The following is a 21,034-nucleotide window of genomic DNA, read 5'->3' on the forward strand; positions in this document are numbered from 1 at the left end:
TGATGCCAAAATGAACATGGGCCAGCATTGTGGGGATGCAGTCAGTTAGGCCAACCATACCTTGTCATGCATCCACAGATGCATCTCAAGCAGGTCCAAGGAGGTGATCCTCCCCCTCTGTGCAATACTGGTTAGGTCGCACCTGGAGTACTGCATCCCGTTCTGGGCACTGCACTTCAAGAGGGATAGGGACAACATGGAGAGGGTCCAAAGGAGGGCCACTCACATGATCAGGGGGCAGCAGGGCAGGCCCTATGAGGAGAGGCTATGGGACCTGAACCTGTTCAGCCTCCACAAGAGAAGGCTGAGGGGGGATCTAGTGGCCTGTTACAAACAAGTCAGAGGGGACCAGCAGGCATTGGGGGAATCCTTGTTTCCCCGAGCACTAACCAGAAGTGACTAGAAATAACTGTCACAAGCTGGCAGAGTGTAGATTCAGACTAGACATCAGGAGGTGCTACTTCACTGTCAGGGCGGCTAGGATCTGGAGCCAACTTCCAAGCGAAGTGGTGCTGGCTCCTACCCTGGGGGTCTTTAAGACGAGGCCAGATGAACACCTTTCTGGGGTCATTTGACCTCAGTACTCTTTCCTGCCAGGGCAGGGGGTCGGACTTGATGATCTGCTCAGGTCCCTTCTGACCCTACAAACTATGAAACTATGAAACTTCCCCATTCCTTCAAAAATGTAAAGCAGCTCTACTGTGGAACGTTTAGTTGAAGAGTTCTTTATTTTTAGTTTTGTAGAAATATCTAAGCTATATCTCAGGCCTTCCCTGTGAAGTCCCTGGTGAAATCCTGGAACAGTAAAGTTTACAGGCGTTTTACCATTGACTTTGCTGGATTCATTATTTCACTGCCACATGGATGACGGATTGTGGTGCACATGATAGTTAGTTCTGAGGAGATCAGGGCCATCCATTTGAAACAGCCAAGAAGATTTATTGTAGAAAAGGACAGTATTGTCAGTAAATTTATATTGATAAATGTGTAACATAACCAAAAGTCTGACTGTTCACTTCCGAAAAGGTAATGGAGTACAAAACACAAGTAGGGCTTTATACAGAAAATAACTAATTTGATAATGTCCAGGTTGTTTTTCTATCTGCTTTTTAATAGGGGTGTGTGAAACAGGCCCTATTCAGTTTGGATTTGGATTTGGATTTGGGCCGAATTGGGGACAGTGATTCGCTTCATTGATTCGGTTCACTGTCCCCGATTTGATTCGGCTGAATCCAAATCTGAATATTCGATGCTTATTCGGACAATTGGCAATTTGACCATAAACACAGCTTTAAATGTTTTTTTTACATACCTCAAGGTACCAGGCTCAGAACGTTGCAATGCTGGGATGGATGGAGCATCCCACAGGAGTGCGGGGGAGCTCCTCATGTGCTTGGTGGTTAACCTGGAAGTGGACTGGAAGTACACAGCCCCCCCATGGTCCCCTGGCTTGGTGATCAGCTTCTGGGGGACCCTGGGTGCCCCCCAGACCTGGAGGCACCAGTTACTGAACTGGGGAGATGTGGGGGCCCCCCAGCGTGCTCCCCGCTGGACCTGGAAGTGGACCGAAAGTGCTTCTGGTCCACTTCTGCTTCTGCTGCCAAGTGCACTGGGGAGCCCCCTGTGTTTCTGTGGGACACTCCATCTGCCCCACCATCACAGCATTCATGAGCCACCTGCTACCTAGAGGTATGTAGAAAAAACATTTAAAGTTGTGTCTATGTCTGAATCGCCAGATCTTTTAGAATCTCTCCGAATCAATTCAGAGGGTTCCAATTTGATTTGGAGAATTGAAGGAGTCCTCTGATTCAGTTTGGATTTGGAGATTCAGCCACTGAATCAGGCCAAATCTCTGCCAAATCGAATCAGGGACTGAAGCTTCACACAGCCCTACTATTTAATGCCTCCATTGTTGGATGAGAAGAGTTTTCATGTTTAAAGGCATTGGATCCTTTCTCCTTCTTACACTAGAACATTTAATTCCAGGATTATTCAGGATTCCTGGCTTCAGAACTACTTGGGGTGTATACAGAAGTTACATTTTTTATGTGATGAGGCCGCCAAAAGTGCTCTGTAGCCATAACACAACAAAAGTTCATGGCTGCAGTGTCCTTTTAAAATAGCTGAATGCACATATATTTAACCTTTGTCTGATGTAGTATCAGACAGGGTGCTCTAAGACAGACCCCCCTTTGGGAACCTGTGTACAGGTTCCCTGTGAGGGTTAATTTTGCGTGATTCTGCTCAAATCCCATATGGATTTTCAGGACTGGGCTGGTGTTTGCATACCCCTGTCTCCTCTCTGTGCAGTCAGTGGGTTGGTGAAAGGGAAGCACACCTGCTGCATGTGCTCCCTCCAGTTATCCCGGCTGAGCTCCCCTATGCTCTCTGCATGAATCTTGACAGTGGCAGAGGCTGCTATGTCTGGAGCTGGGACAGGGAAAAGAATGGAGGCCCCCCACCTCATGGGCCCAGCCTGGCTCCCCCCAAGACCTCAGCAGAGGTAGCCAAGCTAGGCTCGCAAGTCAGGAGGGGCTCCGTTCTCCCTGTCTGCTGTGTGAGCATCTTGACAACAGCAGAGGTTGCTGCACCTGGACCTGGGGTAGGGGGAGGGAAATGGAGCCCCCCCACCCCATGGATGTGGTCTGGCTCTCCCTGATGAGGTCTTGGGGGGGCGCTGGGTTAGGTCCACATGTTGGGGGGCTCCATTTCTCCCCCTGCCCCAGCTCCAGATGTAGCAGCCTCTGCCTCTGTCAAGATCCTTGTGCATGGAGAAGAGAGCCAACACCTGCTGTGTGGGCTTGGCCCGGCTCCTCCCAAGATCCCAGAAGGGGTAGTTGGGGGTGGGGCACACAGCAGGCCCCTCTCTCTCCCCTTCAGCTACTGCTGACAGTTGCCAACTGGTGGGAGGGGAGCCAGGGAGAGGGGCAGTCTAGCAGCTTCCTGGGAGGCTGCTGGAGCACCCTCACCTGCTGGTCTGCATCAGTGCAGGCAGGCTCTGAGTCCCCAAGACCCAACAGACAAATGTCTATTAGGTTCAATGGCTCCCTAACCCATGGCACTTTGTGTAAAGAAACAGTTAAAGCATCTCCCCAACAGGCTGCCTGACTTTTTGTATACACTCCTAGTTCCCTTCCAGTTTAGAAAAAGTGTGTTTTTTGCCACCAATTGTAGAGGGGAAAAATGAACTTCTTCTATCATTGTCTCATAAAAGACTAAACTAATGTTCTCCAAACTAGGAAGGACCTGCCATGGTGGGCCAGGTTTTCCCCTGGCTTGTGCTCGTTCCCTGCCCCTGCATCAGGCCCAGGCCCAGGCCCAGTCCTCCCCTGGCCCCACCATCACCACCAATGCCATGGTGTACCCACTCAGCCCCGCTCACATTGGGCCAGCTCGGAGATGGGAGGAGCAGGCAATGTGGGGAAGCGGGGTGGGGGATGAGTGGGTCCAGGCCCAAGTGGGGGAAGAGTCCCACTCCTTCTGTCCTTCAGCTGCTTCTGTGGCTGCATTGGGCTGGGTCAGGCTGTTATCCCTCCCTACCATGGCAGATCAGCTTTTTCCCCACTCAGGCCCCCTCTCCTCCCACATTACCTGCCCCTCCCCCCACCACCTCTGCGGCATGCCCGCTATTGCCCCCACTGCCATCGCATTGTCCTGCATTTGGCCCTGCAGGCGGTGATGATGGAAGGGGGGAGGGGTGGGTCGAGGCCAGCACCAGTGGCCTCACCCCCCCATGGTGTTCAGACCCCACTCTCCCCCATGCCACTGCCGCCATCACCTGCAAGAAGTAAGGGAGGGGTAAGGCCCGCCCCCCTCTTCCGCTTCATTGTCGCCATCTGCAAAGAGCAGGGCGGGGGGGCAGGGCAAGCTCTGCTGGGCTTGCCCCCCTGTTCCATCCACTCCATTGCCCCTGCCTCCAGGGAGCAGGACAGGGCTGCACTGGCCTTGCCCCGCCCTCTGTCTCCTGTATGCCCACCATCATGGCGGTGCTCCACTGCCACCAGCTCCTGTTAGATTGCTTGTTCGCACTCCTATTTGCTGTCTGTTATGGACAGACAGACAGACTGACTTAAGCTTTTATAATATTAGAATATTTATCAATGGGTGTTGCCTTTGTGAGCAATCAGAATAATTAAAACCTAGGTAAGACAGTGTTTAAATATCTTTAAAAACATAGATCCCATTTCTGAAAACTGTGTAGATGCTGCATTTTAAATAATTTATTCATGCAGCATGTAGTGGTGACAGGTGAAAGGTGTTAATTTCCTCTACATTTTAAGTCTCTGATGGCACTGCTTACCATGTAAATGCAAACTTTTTTACTGCATTTCCTTGATTTCCCATGAAGTCCTTCAAAACAGGATGGTACTTTTTACCTGTTACTACTGAGCATTAAATATAGCTCATTTTAACAAATGAACCTTGTGCTGGATAACTGCTTTTAGTTATGCTGTTCTCCCTGTAAAATTTGTGCAATTTTCCTTTGCATTCAAGTGTAATCCAACTAGCAGGAGAAAGCTATAGCAAAGAGCTAATTATGAGCGAAAATAGAAATGCTCCATGATTACATTTCTAATGTGATTACATTTCTATGCTGTTCAAGTGAACCAAAACAATCTGCCCATCACTTTTGGCACAAGTGTGTCTCCAGAGCTATTTCCTTTCTTCTGTGCTAACAGGGATCTTAGAAGTGAGCATAGTAATTTGAATACCATTTAAAATGCTGTTGCAATACTTCTGATTGTCCAGACAGTCAAATAAATATCTCTATTTTCCCCTCAAGGTAGTGAAAGAAAAAACTATGTTATAGGGAGAAGAGTTGAGTCAAATGTTCAGAACTAAATACAGTGTTCCTCAATCATCCCAGCCAGGTGGCTATCTGGCATAGGGTTCTCCATGACTAGGGTAGGAGGTGTGTCTCTGGCATACTTTCCCTTCCAAATCTATAAAGTTTATCTGCATAGAATAATGCTGATATCCTCGACATTATTCTACACATGTTCCAAATGGTGAATTCCATTTACCAACTTGGAGCTGGGAGTCTGGCACAGGAACAAGCAGGACATTACTTTCTGTCTTCTCTCAGGATTTCCAGAGGCACAGGCCTTGGGCTTCGCAGAAGTTCTAATTCTTCTGAGGGTTCATGAGATAATGATAGAATGAAAAAAGAAAAATATTTTAATGACAATTGCAGAGAGCTGCATCCGTCTTGAATCTTTGGCTTTCTTTTTGCACGAGGTTCATCTTTCAATTTCCATACTCACAACACTACCCATTATAAAGGGCCATCTTTAAATCATAACTTTTTATTCACACATCATTATATTTCCCTCCTCATCAAAACAATGGCCCTTCTTGTATATCAACATCCACAATCCATATTCTCAACATGGCAATCCCAATTCCCTAAACTGGGGATGGAAGTTACACATAAACCAGTTTAAGTGATTGGAAACCTATTTAAACCTGTAACAGAACAGAAGTTTCATGCATATAAACCACTTTCAAAATGGCCAAAACCAGTTTAAGATAAACCTGGTTGGATGTAGTATCAGACCTAACTGATTTAGGTCAAACTGGTTTATGGAACTTCTGTTCCAGATACCTTCCTGGTTCAAGTTAACACACAGCCCCCCACCATCCCAGGATGGTTTGCAATGCTGGGCTGTGCTGTCTGCTCCAGTGGAGCAGGGACTTGCTGCTCCTCTGCTAACTAGCCTGCTTCCTACCTATGTCCGTCAGCCCATAGGCATGAGGGGCAGGGGAACAGACCCCTAGACCCTCCTAGTCCAGGTCTACACAGTTTGTGCAGGGGAGGGAAACCCCTGTGGTGGGGGCTTTTCAGTCCTGCACAGCCCTCCCCTCACTGGGGTAATTCCCCACCTCCCCTTCCCCTGCACAGATGCTTGCCTTAGTAGTTGCCACAGGAGGGAGGAGGAAGGAGTTCCCAAACCCCAGGGGTGCTGGCACCAGGGACCTCCAACCTCAGAGGGTTTCCTTTACCCTGGCCTGGGGTCCCTAGCTGGGCACAGCTCTGGGGAACTAAGGGGAATTTCCCTCCTCCCCTTTCCCAGCTGCTGACTGCTTCAACCGCTGCTACAAGATGGGAGGAGAAGGAGTCCTCTGGACTGCCTGTGCAGCTCAACACGGGGGCACTAGAGAGCCCCTGCCTTGGGTGGCTTCCCCCCACTCCAGCCCAGGATCCCACAGTCTGGGGCAGCCCCAAGCAGCTGAGGGGAATACTTCCTCCTGAACCCTGCAGCTGTTTCCCTTAGCTGCTGCAAGTCTCAGGTACAGCCCAGGGCAGCCTCAGGGAGCTGAGGGAAATTCTTACACCCTTCTGCAGCTGTTTGCCTTAGACTTGGCTCCCCAGGGCTGCCTGGGCTGGGGAGCCCAGGCTGGGAGAAACCCCCTGAGGGGGAGCCTTCTCCAAGGTGGGCCAGCACCTGGACAGGGGACTCCTCAATCCCTTGTGGTGGAACAGCAAGGGGGTGGGGGCATGTACTAGGGAGCCGATCTGGGATGGCCCCTCTTGGCTGGGCTCAAACTGGCCAGCGGGTTGGGAGACATGCTGAAGTACTGCTCTGCCTACTGGCCTGGATCAGTGCAGGCCTCCCCCTGCCTTTCCCAACTGCAAACTGAACGTGAGTTCAGTTGGTTATCAGTTCAACCTATGCAGCATAGAAGAAGCTGTGTACATTGAGTCGATTCTGCCTTAGGCTTTTTGACTGTCTGTACTTAGCTCTAGAGAGGAGAGGTTACCAGCACATCACTCTGGAGTGAATCTTCTCTATAAAACGCATGTTTTATTAGCTTGAGCTTCTCACAGACAGCCTGATCTAAAATTGGTTTAACATGCTTAGCTACCACAATGAATGGGAGTTTGTATGTGATATTTTTGCATCTGATGCTCACTACATATCTTGCTTTCACAGATAGGTTTGCTTTTGAATAACCCGTTCCTTTTATTTTTGTTGTTCTCCATTTGGTCTTACTCTCAGCATTTTATAATTATTTTGATGCACACTGTTACCCAGAGAGGTTGTGGACTCTCCATCCTTGGAGGTTTTTAAGACTCAGCTAGACAAAGCCTTGGCTGAGATGATCTAGTGGTCCTGCTTTGATCAGGAGGTTGGACCAGACAACGTCCTGAGATCCCTTCCAACCTTAATTTTCAATAATTTTATGATTCTATATGATTCTATTAACCTGGACCCCAGTATCCAGTTTGTGTGGAATAATTGTTTCATTCACAAACATCCATATTCTCCAGTCCATCTACACAATTTTGCTTGATACTAATAGTTCTACTTAGAATTCAGCCAAGCTGAGTTGAGTTCTATGTATCTATGCTAATACATGTACAAAGAACTCAATCAAGGTATACATTTGACATACACATTTGGGATCTTTAGCATTTTGCTACATGATTATTTCGATCACAGTTCTAATGGCTTCCTAAAGGCAGAACATTTTGGGGCCATTCTGCAACCTGCACTTCCTGTGTAATTGGCTGTAGTACACAGTGGGTGTGTCTACATGTCTATACAAGAGGAGCATGCCACTTCAGTGACATAGCTGGCGGTTACATGTAGACACAGAGAATAGCTATTCGCTACATCACTGTAGCACACCATATGGCGACATAGCACATCACAATGTCACTGTAGGGTGATGTGTAGATACACCCAGGTAGATACACCTCAAGCAGCTGCTTTCTTTGCACATGGTTTTGTTCTCTGATATGATCTTTTCTGGCTACATTCTTCTGCATGTAAGGCATGGAAAAAACCCTTTCTTATGGATGCAGACCTTTAGCTTGAGCTTTCACCATTTCTTCTGCCCTGAATATCTGGAGCCTGTTGTCTAGGGTTAAACTGGTTGCACAAAGCAGTCTTCTCTCCTAGCTCATGGTCTTTAATGGTACAAGCTATTCCATTTCTGATCAGAAACTGCAACTCACCACAGGCCTTGCTGAGTTTCCTTAACACTGTGACATATTGGACTATTGTTTCATAAGGTTTTGTCATAGGTCTCATTTCTTTGTGGCACATAATGGGCTCCTATACATATGCAGGGAGCCTGCTCCAATGCACTGGATTTCTGTATACAGATTATTTTCTGTATATAGGATTCATTTAATTGAAGACAAGTATTAAAAACAACAAGCAGAGTTTTTAAATTGTCCAACTAATTGTCACTTTATCACTATTTTATCCTGTGATATGACTCTGTCATAAATTTTGCACCCATGGAATTTTCAGGGCTAGACAGGACCCAAGTTGGGTCTAGATTTCTAAGGCTAGGTACAAACATTACACTTAATATATGTTAAGAGCATAGAGAGCTCTTTAAAGCCATAACAGAACAGATGTTCACATGAGGGCCCCCCCACAGCTTGTTGACTTGGGTCTTGGTGGGGAGTCATGCTGGGTCTGTGTGGCAGAGGGGCTCCCTTCCCCCCGGCCCAGTGAAAAGGCAGGCCAGGCAGCCTTGTGTTTCAGCTCTTGGTTGCAGCTGTCTAGAGGCTGGGGTGTAGGGGAAGGGAGCTCTCCTTGCCATGTGGACCCAGCCTGGTCCTTCTCCAAGATGCTACCCAACAAGCAAGCCCTTAGGGGGCCCTTGCAGTGGGGGGCTCTGTTCCCTCTCTCTCTCCTCCAGCCACTGCTGACAGTTGCCAACTGGTAAGGGAGGAAGGCAGGGATGGGGAGAAGGGTTGCTCCAGCAGCCTCCTGGGATGCATGTGGGAGTGTCCTCTGTCTGCTGGCCTTGGTCAGTGCAGGCAGGCACTGAGTCCCCCCTCCCCTCTACTGAATAGCGAATGTCTGTTTGGTTCATTCCTGCTCTAACTTATAGTTAGTAAAGTGCAATTAAGTAAAGTGCAATGGAGTGCTTCTATCAGAGGCTTTTTGAATGCCTGTAGTTAGCCTAATATATTTTAAACAAAACCTCAGAACATTAACACCACCCTATCTCTATACACACACAAGTATTTTGCAGCTTGCTTATTCAGTCTCTTGAAATGGAAGTGCTATGTTTTTCTTTTTTGCCAGTCAGTTGCCACATTGGCCTGAAAATCAAAGCCTGATCACATAATCCAAGATGGCTTTTTAAAGCCAAAGGCAAACACTGTTGATTTTCTCCTTGAATTTAAAAATCCAGACTTTAAGAGGCCAATCTTGTGAGGTGTTGAATATCCCCTGGCTTTAAAATAAAATTGAAAATGAGGGCAGAGAAAGGAGGTGACAAAGAGGCATATATCCTTTATGAAATACATTTTGAAGAAAAAATTGAAAGAAGAAAAGAGAGTAGTTTAGTAGACAGAGGGCTAGATAAAGGATAAAACCATTTTCCATTAATGTAAATGACAAAACTCGCCAATAAAAGACAGGTGGCAACCCGGAACTCAAGAGACTGGTTTCATAGTTTCATAGTTTCATAGATTAAGGGTCGGAAGGGACCTAGTAGATCTTCTAGCCCGACCCCCCGCCAGGGCGGGAGAACAACAAAAACTCCAAAAACAAGAAACGGGACTCAAATGAGTCCAGCCAGGTAGGCATCCAGCCTCTTCTTAAAGACTGGTGTTCTACTTCTTGTTCTGCTGCACACTTCCTATAAGGCCTTGGCCAGGTAACTTTGTGCCTCAGTTCCTCATCTGTAGAAAGGACACGATGACACTCCTCTACTTCAGAGTGGAGTCAAGAGGATAAACAAATAAAGAATAAATGGCAGTCAGTTACTACCATGTTGGGGAACCAAACTATTCTAAACTGATAAATATAATTTCATCCAACACGTAAAATATGATTGGGAAATGAGGAAATGAGAAAAGTATGATGGGGAGACATTGTGAGACTGCGAGGGTGAGGATGAAAATATTGAATCTGATGTAGCAGGAAACACAAGCCAATTAAAGGATTCAGGGAGAAGGGGAGTATAGTGAGAGTGCTCCAAAAGATATAGACTGGTTGCAGTTTATCTGGTCTGAAATAATCTACTGTGCCTTTGCAGTATGACCGACCTGGTCATCTAATAGAATGCCCATTTATTTTGATTAGGCTCCTATGAGATGCATTTCCACTGCCTTGATTAACAGTTCTTTGGCTATTTTTGAATAGGAAGGAGTGGTAAGAAGGAAGATGGGGAAATAGAATGTTATAGTAATCCAGGGAAGAAATGACCAAAGACAAGGCATTAGTGTAATTTTTTTTCTCATAAAAACAATTTCTAGAGCTTAATCATCTTGGATCCACTTGCCATAAAAGAAGAGGACATAAGGCCATCACTAGAGAAGCGTTTAGAAGCGATCATCAGTGGGGCAGCTCTGTTAGCTGATTCTTCCTGCACACGTGACTTTCATCGAGAACATATTATCACAGAGTGTAATGCCATCCGCCAGGCTCTCCAAGATCTTCTTTCTGAATACATGAATGATGTAAGTGACCAGCTTTTCCAACTATTTTATATATATGCCTCAAAGCACATATGAATGGAGCCATGTATCATGTTTAATGAGTTAAGTAGAATTATTCTGTCTGGTGATTATTGGTGCCTTTGACGTTTTATTATTGTTTTGATAATCCAGACTTCTTAAAATATTTAATGTGGGGGATGCAAAGTAATAGTTCTCCTTTGCATGGTTGTACATATTTACATTCTACTGTAAGTGTGTGTGTATCCAGTGCACAAAAGTGGGAAACTTTTGCCTGTTAGCGCTAATTGAAGTGGTACATAGATTTAATGTCCTTCTGCCTCTAGCTACAGGCAATGGGCAGGGCTGCACTGTGTCTCTTAAATTCCTTCCCCCTACTCATGGTGCAACATGGTACTCCCCAGGCTGCCTTCATCTCTTGGTCTTCTTGTTTTCCAGTTCATCTGCTAGTTTATGCAGGACGGCCTTCACTGCTAGTATTTGGCTTGGCATCTTGAGAGATTTATTCCTAAGGATTCTTTTCCTTGGGGTCCTTTAACATGGCACTCTACCTCTATATCCAGACCCAGCCATTAGATGTCAGATTCTTGTTTGTGACTCATGAATATGCTTGTAGGAAGGACATTTTACTATTTCAGTTAACTGAACAGGTCTTTACTCTGGACCAATCCAGTGAAAAGGTGCATGATGAACACGAAAGGGTATTTGCCCATAATTTGTGGTACTCACCAATGAAGTTATAGCACTATCCTTGAAGTTTTGACAGGCTTCTAGCGCCTGATGCACAGAACAGCTTCAACTGTAAGATGTAGGTCATTGTAATTCAGGAGAATTCACACAAACTCCTGGATGTATGACATACAACAGTTCCAGAAAGTGCAGCACTTCTTGTAAATGAAGTATTATTTAACCATATCAGAATATTTTGGCAAACTCTAGCTTCTTTTCTCCCACTTCATAAAGACAGACCATTATGAATCCCTTCAAAGGGCTCTGTGCAATTATTCTCCTACCTAACTGTTGGAGTTCCTATTTGCGGTGGCAGCAAACAAAAGTACAAAGCAAATGCAAATCAAATTGACACCAAAACACAGAGTGCAAAAGAATTGGAGTAGATCCTGTTTTATCTTTATGTACCTGACTGGCATGTTTGTAACCATGTAATTGCAATTTTTGGTGCTTGCATGCGGCTATCCTTAGTCTGTGTTTTACTTCTGAGCATGCTCTGAAAGCTGTACTCTGGCTGTGTAGGCACTTTTGTTCATATGTAATGCTAGGTAAGTTTCCATGCTTTAGTCTAAAAAAATCATGACTTGCATATATTTGAAGGAGAAGGAGGGTTCTCCCACCTTTTGGCCTTAATAGATCAGTGGTTAAGGTATTTGCACAGGAGACAGGTGACGTGGGGTCTAGTCTTTCCCCTTGACTCAGAGGAAATTTTAACCTGAATCTCCTGTTTGCCAGCAAAACGCTTTAAACATCAGGCCAAGGGGAAGGCATTACCTAGAGAACTCTCCAGCCCTGTTCTTGAAGCTGGACTGTTGGGCAACCAGGAGGCTGAGATATGTGGGGCCAGGAGGAAGAGAGCAAGCTAGAGGGGGAGTAGTTCAGCAAGATGGTTGCTGCTGTGTATCTTGAAGTGTGGCCCTGGCCTCTTCCTTTAATGGAGCAGAAATAGCCCTGCTGCTTTGTATCCAGTAAATATTAAATGTAAGGTACAGAAAAGCCCTTGGGACCACCCGGATATTCAGAGAAGGGCAGAGTACAATTGACGACCTATCTTTCAAAACATATACTTTTTGCACAGAATGAAACACTTGGTTTCCCCTAAGGATTTGAGTGTGAACCTTTGATCTTTTGATCCTTGGGTGTGCTCCTAGAGCAAGGGGGAGGGGGGCAACTCAGCATGCATGTCACAAGTGTACAGGAAGATTCTTTGTAGTACATGAGCCTTCATTCTGGCACCCCAGGGTACAAGCCTGGGGTATCAGGTAAGCCACTGAACGAGTGGGGATCAGAGTGGCACTTGGGGAGGGTTGAGGCTTAACTTGTGACATGCCAGCTGAAAAGGTTGGCTACCACCGCCCTACAGGGTGGCATTACTACAGTTAGGACAGATTTTCACCCTCCTAGACAGCCTGATTCCCCTAGAAGACAAAAAAGCACCTAAGAATCTCTTCAAAGTCAGCTTCCATAAGATTTCTCAACATACCCATTACCTTCAAAACATCCGTTTTGATCACTTTTGAGAACAGCTTACCCATCAGTCAGTATCTTGCAAGCCCATCACCTGTCTTTGGTAATGGTTTCTTAAATTCCTTCACTGTATTGACCTCCATAAAACAGTTCAAGAAATTATGCTTTTAGGCATTGTGTAGATGGGTCACACCATCCAGTTCTAGACCCCCATACAACTTTTCTGTGCTCAAAAGGTGCAGTCCGTGTTAGATCCTGGAGCTATGGAGCAGTTCTGTACAGATGGGTAAGCAGAAAAAACGTGGAGAGCAAGTGATGATGTCTTGTCTTCTCTCATTTTTTCCTTGGATATTGGGGAATGGAATACTTCTCTTGCCTTGTAGGTGCACATTTTTATGCGGCAACTTGTCCAGGTCACATGAAATGTTTGAAATTTTTAATAAAGCGTTCCTGCCACCAATATTCTGTTATTCATGTTGGATGTTCTCATCAGCCCTGAGAATATTTACAAAATGTATGGCAGTGGTTACAAACCACCTCATTATCTGATTATTTCCATACATGGACAAGTGGATCATTTTCTATTTAGGCAGAAAATATTGAAAATCATCCTACATATCCAGTCCTTGTTCACTTGACTGGGTCTAAAAATTAACAGAGAAAAATCAAATCTGTCACCAGTTTAAGAAATGAGTTCATTTTGACCTTACTTGACTCAGTTTGATAACAGGAATGGCTTATATATCTCAGGAGAACTTCTTTGTAGTATTATATTTACTTGAATATAAGTTGGCCCTGAATTTAAGATGATTTTCCCAATAATTAGATTCTATATATGGAAAATATATACATTTGTTATAATTTTCCATGTATAGAATCTAATGATCAGAGGGTTGTCTGTAATTCATTTCCCCACCCACTGCTACAACAGAGGAAGTCAGGTGGCCTCCTTGCCTTCTGCCTTGCCAGCTTCTTTTTGTCCCCTCTACCAGTGGCACCCTCATACCCCCAGCTCCCAACAGCCTCTGCTCCTCCCCACAACCTTTACCCCTCCCCGAACTTCCCCTTCCCCCTTGCTCCTCACAGTCTGTGCCTCTTCCCCAACTCCCTCCTCCCTTATTATCAGGTGCTGCTTGGGCACTGTTCCTTCCCAGAGCTGCTGATTGGCCAGTAAGAGGGGAAGGAGGTGGTGGTGTAGGGGAAGGAAGGGGAGCAGAAGCCACAGAGAGCAAGTGGAGGGGGGCAGGTGGCTGCTGTGGCTCTGACTGTGGCCCTGAGCCCAGGTCATGGCCAGAGTCAGACCCACAGTAGCCTTCTGCCCCCCTACTCCACTTCCCTCCGCAGCTTCTGCCTGATTTGTATGCAAATCTAACATGAGGTGCCTTCTCCCCATACCATTTGGGAAAAAAAACCCTTGTCTTAGATTTGAGTAAATATGGTAAACTTCTTCACCTGTATAAACACTTTGCAAGGACAGTAATATCTACAGGCATTGGAATACATGACATCCTGTACCTATGTGACTCAGCATGCCCGACTTCATCTGAGATGCAAGCAAAACCAGTTGAGTTTTATATATAAACTGAAAAAATACCTCTGGACATGGCAATTTATGTACTTGCCCAAATTCTGTCATCTTTAAACGGGTCCATAAACTTAGATGGTGACTAGGGAGAACCAACTTGAGGTATCAGGGTGGAACCTGTCCTGCACGCACTCATAAGCTTTGTAAGAAATTTTTCAACCATAAGATTAGAAAAAAAACCGAGCCCCTGTATAGTTTGATAGATTGCTGATGTGGCCGTTAAGGTCAGGTACAGACACTACACGTAAACTGGTACAAGTGATTGGAAATCAGTCTAAACCTGTAACAGAAAAGAAATTCAGCCCACTTGGTTAAAAATGGCAGAACCCAACTAAGGTAAACCTGAATGGATTTAGTATCAGACTTAATTGACTTAGGTTAGACCGGCCTATCAAACTTCTGTACCAGATCCCCTCTGGAGTCAACTTAGGTCATTGTCCACTGGCATCCCATGCACCTTTGCAGCTCTCCCTGCTACCCCCTCACACAGAGGTGCCTTGGAACTCAGCTTGAGTTTGGCTGCTCTGAGATGACAGCTGCAGACATGGTGGGTTTGGGAAGCCACTGCCACAGAGGGAAACACCAGCCCCACCCCTCCATTAGCCCAGGGACTGCTCTGCTCACTGGCAGTTTGCCCTGCCCTTCCTGCTGGAAAGCCAAGTAAGTCAGAGGGGTGTGTGCACAACATAGGGGTTTAATCAGCCCTAAATTGAAGCAGTGTTTTTTAAAACCCACTGGTTCAATTTAGGGGCTCCGTTTCATCTACATACAGCCTAGGGCTCTTTAACATATGCTCCAATGCCTTCTGTTAAGAATGTGACAGAGCAGACTTGACTAAGCTAGTCCGCTGGAGCATTCTAATCAAAACGTTCCAGCCTGCTGCACTGTCTCATGTATTCAGCATCCTTGAATTTTGAAATGGCAGCAGGGGCCATTTTGAAACACAGGATGCTGAATACATGAGATGCTATGGGTATTTTAATTAGAGCAGCTTTTGGGAGCCCCAAATCCAATCTAATTAAAATGCCTGTCCACCCCCCCAACTCCAGAGCACTTGTAAAAGCATGCCTAGAGTAAGCTATGAAACTTAGATTACCTCTGCCTCAATATTTTTGAATGTATGTGCCTAACCTAAATGAAATATAATCAAACTTGATGTCATCATAGGAAGATAGGAGTAGAAGGGACAAGGTAGTCTAGTCTAGCCCACTACTCAGGGCAGGATCATTCCTGATGAAACCATCCTAGTTATGTGTCTGTCTAACCTGTTCTTTAAAACTTCAGGGGATAGAGATGCCATAACACAGCACATTACTTTAAGGACTTTTCACCTTTCATGGGTATGGAACACTCCTGAAGTTTGTCTTAGCACAGTTGGGACTGTTTCATGGCTTTATACCAGCTGCTGGACTTGCAAGCAATGCCACATGCCTGGTATACCCCAAGGTCAGGTCTTCCACTTGGAAAGTATACTTGCACAACATTGCTTGAAAAACAATGGTTATTATAAATGGAAATAGTTGTTCATTATCATAAACTATAAGCTAGACGAAGGACAAAATACCATAGGTTTTTAAAATAATATTTTGTTCAGAAAATGATTGAAAATAATATATCCCAGACTTAAGCACATATGTAGGACATTTGATAAGAATTGTGAATTGTCACTGGTAAGGTGATATTTTTGTTTGACTGCTTGGAACAGGAAGTCTCTATATAATTTTACTTTCTGGATCTCTTGGAATTTGAGGGCTATGAGTTCTATATTTACTTTCACACTACAAAGAAAATTGTTTTGTTAAATGTGTAAGTAATCCATTTCCATATACCTCTTAAAAGGCAACATTTAACCAGTTACAATTCATCAGTCATAGGGAGAACTAGGGCAGATGCCGAGATGCTTTAAGTGCAAAATTGTGAGGTTAAGCATTGTTAGTAAATCCAGAAACACAACTGGATGACATGCTTACCTGATGCACTCTCTCTTAGAAAAAGTGATAGTTTGATAGTGTTTTAAAAAGAGATTTTAGATTTCAGTAACTAGTTTGGCACATTACCATGTAACTGCCAGCTATAAAATAAAGGTGAAAAGATAGATACTATTAATATGTGTACACAGTGTTAATGTTATGTCTTTCTTCAGGAAACAATACATTTTTTTTTGCTATTCTGATCTTATTGAAGGATACTTCAGAATGATTCATCCAACACAGTTAATTAAGAGGATAATTGTATAATTCAGCTATTTCTTTCTCCTTTTGTGACCTAAAATTCTTTTCTTTTTTATATGTGGTGCCAGTTAACCAATCCAGGGCCATTCTGATAAGGATTTTTTTGACCTCAACATAATAAAGTAAAGAGGTTAAGATAATCCATGTATCTCAGCTGTTTCCTCATTTCAAAGAGATTATACCTGCTGATCTCTTCCTCTAAATCATTTATCATAACTGAAGAAAATCTACAGCAATCTTACATTAATGCCTCTAAATTCAACTGAAACGCATAAAGCTTTTTTTAGTTTTAACCCTTTTCTCCGCAGTCAGCTTCAGTTTATCTGTTGAATGCAATATAAATCTTAAACCTCTGGTAATACTTTACACATCAATAAATAGGTAATAGTTTTCTTTTGTTCAAAACTATAGTACCTGTAGAATACACAAAACATTTAAGATCTTGAGTAATTTTGTAACTTTTATGGCCATTTGAAAAAAATGAAGATAGAATTCATTTCTGTTTTCGTATAACACATTACAATAATTGCTTATAAAATAATAAGATGTGAAAAATTCCATTAGTATGATTCAGGGATGAAAGTTGTAGCCATATTGGTTTACACGCAAAAGGAATCAGAACTCACGGTAGAGATTAGATCTTTTATTAGACCAACTAGATATTTGCGAAAATATGTTTTTATTTGCAAGCTTTCAGGCATTTTTACCCTTCTTCAGACATAGGACAATGCAAGGATTGTAAAATTTCTCCTAGGTGGAAATGAAAATTCATATTTCACAGGAAAGCTGAAGGTGCTGTAAAATCTCCTGATTGGAAAAGTTCATTTTGTGCAAATTAGGCTCAGATAAAAGTTAGAGCAGTCTATATACCTCAAAGTTGTCTGATGGCAAGCAGGATGTTGAATTATGTTTTTTTCTGATAAATCCCTTGACCAGAAGAGCCTTCCATCTACCCACCGTCCTATAAAATATGAAACATCACAACCAGAAGGAAACATAATTCAACAATCTGCTTGCCATTAGGCAACTTTGAGGTAAATAGACTGCTCTAACTTTTATCTGACTCTAATTTTCACAAAATGAACTTTTCCAACCAGATCTTGCAACAACTTCAGCTCTCCTGTAAAATATGAATTTCCATTTCCACCTAGGAGAAATTTTACAATCCTTGTATTTGTCTATGCCCAAAAAAGGGTGAGTATGCCCAAAAGCTTGCAAATAAAGAATTTTTTGTTGCAAATATCTAGTTGGTCTAATAAAAGAAATCACCTCTACCATAAGTTTGGATTCCATTAGTATGATGGTAGTTTTTTAAATTGTACCAACAATTGCTCTGAATCCTGTCATCTCCATATTTGAAAATAGAAACAGTTTGTTATTTACAGTGAAACCACTGCAATTCAGTTCCAGTGAGCTTTGTCTTGATTAGCTGGAGCAAAAAGAGATTAGAAGGTTTAAGGGTTTACCTTTCCTTGGAAGTTTGGGGATGGTGATCAGATACCATCACATCCAAACTGGTGGGTAGGCTGGAGAGGTTCAGGTAAAGTATGATCTCCCTGCCTACAGGTAGGACAGGATATAAATCCTATCCATCTAGTTTGAGGTCTCTTGAATTGACATGGCAAAACCAAAGTGGTGTGGGATGGATGAGTTGGTGCCTCTTTCATACTCGGTGGGTGCATCTACATGTTCATTAGTGCACAGTGGTTACTGTGCATTTAATTTAGTACTTGAAAATCGAGTGCTAAATAAATGTGCAGTAACCTGAGTTACTTCACGTTAGTACCATTGAATACCTTTTCAGTGATGCTACTGCACAGTAGCATATTAGCACTGTTTGTGCTGTGATGTGCTACCATGTAGTATTATTAGGCTACTGTGCAGTTAGTGTCTTGTGTAGATGTGCCCTGTAGCAGCTAGGAAGCAGCCACCTAAAATAGTTATTGTATGGCTTAATGTTCAAAGCACAGGAAGGTATAATGCAAATTCACAATTTTTTCTGAGTTTACAGTAAATCGTTCTGAAATTTAGCAGCCATGGAGCTGCCAGGGCTTCATAGGTTAAAGGAAAAAAAATATGGGAACTGTCATTATATATCCTCCCCAGGGATGGCCATGATGTCCCTAGGGCACCATACCCTATGGGTGCCTACTAATTTTGTCTGCCACATCTTGCTGGTTTAAATGATTAATTGGAAGGCTGCCCTTGAGTTGCTGCTTGGTCACAGTATGACAGACTCCTCTAAACCCTGTGAGTTGTTGGACTCCTTACTGAATCCCACACTCAGGAGGTGCCTTATGATACCCCCAAACCTTATGGGCTAGATGTGTGGCTCCAAAACCACCCCTTTACCATGCCCCATGCCTCGCAGATGGTATTTCAATGATGTCTCTTGTGATGAGGCCTCAGTCTAGTTTGGCCTCTTGCCCTGCCTTCTTCTGGTCAGCTGACTGAGTGCAGGTGCAGGCTAATTCCCTCATTACCCTGCTGCCACGGCAACCTGCACCTGTGGGGTTTCTGGCTGGCTCCTAGGGCCCTCTCTTTAGGCAGGTTCTGCCCTTAAAGGAGCAGGCACACCTTAATGCTCTGTGACAAGAACTATTTTGAATCAGGATGGCTGGTAGTTAGTCACAGAAAGATCATGGTACTTATTCAGACATGATGGGGTAAACTTGTGTTACTGGGTGTGATGGTTGTGCTAACTGCCTTGCCTCTTATCTCTTGTGTTGGTTCCAACTCCTGTGTGCCCCCTTCTTTAATTTTGATGTTACTAGTTGGGAGGTATTACTTCTGCAATAGGCAGTCGCTCACAGATTTTGGCAGTTATTTGCTTATCTGAAGCCCTTCTTGCCTGATGCCCGAATTAAGAATTTCACTGAAACCACAATTAAGTGCTGTTAAACTACAGGGTTTTTTTTTTTGTTTATTAATTTTCAAGTTCCTTTACACTCATAACAGTTTTTACAATTAAAAAAATTTTTTTTTTACCAACATCCTCTCTAAGGATAGTCTCTAACACCACCGATATAATGGCCAAAACCCAGGACTCTTGATGCTTGCCTTTTTTTTTTTGAGCATCTGCCCCTCCTCGGCTTCTCATAGTTTCTCCTTTCTTCTTGCTTCTGTTTCTTCTCCAGTGAATCATCCGCTGCTTCCTTGCTTCCTATCTTCATCCAGCTTTCTCCTACACACTGGACCAAATTCCCTGGGCTCCCTGGCTCTGCAGCCCCTTTTCTGCTCTCCCCTCCATAGGAGATGCCTCTCTCCGCTCCCATCTCCACCTCCACCCTACGTGGGTCCCTGCTGGGCTCTTTTAAGTGCAGCGAGTGGCCGCTCTGGAACCGCCACGCTCCCAGCTCTAATTCTTTTTCAGCTCTCTCACACTGGGAATTGTATATATTTTTGGCAAATGATCGAGAGAGACTGTTTACCTGTTCTTCTGGGGGTGTGGGGGTAGGGAGGGGGAGACAGCATAGCCAATCATTTTTTGCTTCCATCTCATAGGTTTGTAGTGCAAATAGTTATTCCACAGAGAGTCCAATTTCATAATTAACAGGTTTTGGAGCTCCCAATGTCTGATACAGGGTAGAAATGGCTTCCATTTTCCAGCCTCTTGCCTTTTATTGGAGAGGAGAGCAAGGGTGTGTTTTAGCAGTGGACTCATTCCAAAATATATGCTGTAGCTCAACCAGAAGTTGAACACCTTCTTCAGGAACTAGGAGGTGAAATTCTATGGCTCATGGGAGGTCAGACTATGGACAATCAATAATAGTATCATGTGGACTTAAAATGCATGGCTATGAGCAAAGTTTAATATTTTTTTCAATCAGAGGAAGAAAGACACTTTTGAGGTGAAACAATACAATTGTTCAAATGAGTATATAAGGCTGGACAGGAACTGCAAGATAACCAATCAAAAATGCAAAAGGAATTTTAGGGAGACAAGTAACTGTTTACATTGGAATGTAGTGAGAAGGACAAGCAATATTTATCCCGAAAAGGAACACTTCCTGAAAGTGAAGTGTTCCTTTTGGAGTGCAAGGGGTTTTGAAATATTTAGATATAGTTAATTGAAAGGAGTGCATTTCAAAGTGTTTCATTTTTAGTGCTCTTCCTATCTACATGTAATTAATATTGATCCCTCTGGAAGAACTGTGATGTAATTGAGGATAGTTTATGGCCATTAGTGAGTTTGGATTAAACAGATTTGTCAGAGACCTGGCTATCAGTTATCAATTGGTTATTTCACAACTCTACCTCAATAAAGAAAAGAGCTTCCAGGAGACAGCAGTTATTTATCACAATCTCTTGATCTTTTCTATTAATGATGTCAATAAAATATGACTATGAAGTAAATGAGCTAAAAAAAATGGTAAGACATTAACTCAATATAGTGTAAAGACAAGATTGTATTTCCTTTACTTACACTGAATATATTACCTTACTCTGCAGGTTGTCCCACCAAACAGGTAATACTCATTAAATATGGAGTTAGAGGGATTATATATAGAGTAAGCCTGCTTGCAAAAGTGGAAAAAAATGGTGCTTTATTTTAAACTCAGCATGCTTTCACACAGAGCATGCCTGGAA

At 43.8% G+C, this 21,034-nt stretch overlaps 1 protein-coding gene across 1 annotated transcript in view; it reads left to right on the forward strand.

Annotated features, from left to right (window-relative positions):
• Positions 1-21,034, forward strand: part of LOC109290918 (catenin alpha-3-like) — a 793,541-nt gene that overhangs the window by 250,630 nt on the left and 521,877 nt on the right. Inside the window, exon 2 of the mRNA XM_019507738.1 lies at positions 10,232-10,435. Within this exon, the coding sequence (XP_019363283.1) occupies positions 10,232-10,435 (204 nt within the window). The remainder of the gene's footprint in view (positions 1-10,231; positions 10,436-21,034) is intronic.

Source organism: Gavialis gangeticus, unplaced genomic scaffold, assembly GCF_001723915.1.
Source record: "Gavialis gangeticus isolate Ggan-Ray unplaced genomic scaffold, GavGan_comp1, whole genome shotgun sequence".
Lineage (NCBI taxonomy): Eukaryota > Metazoa > Chordata > Crocodylia > Gavialidae > Gavialis > Gavialis gangeticus.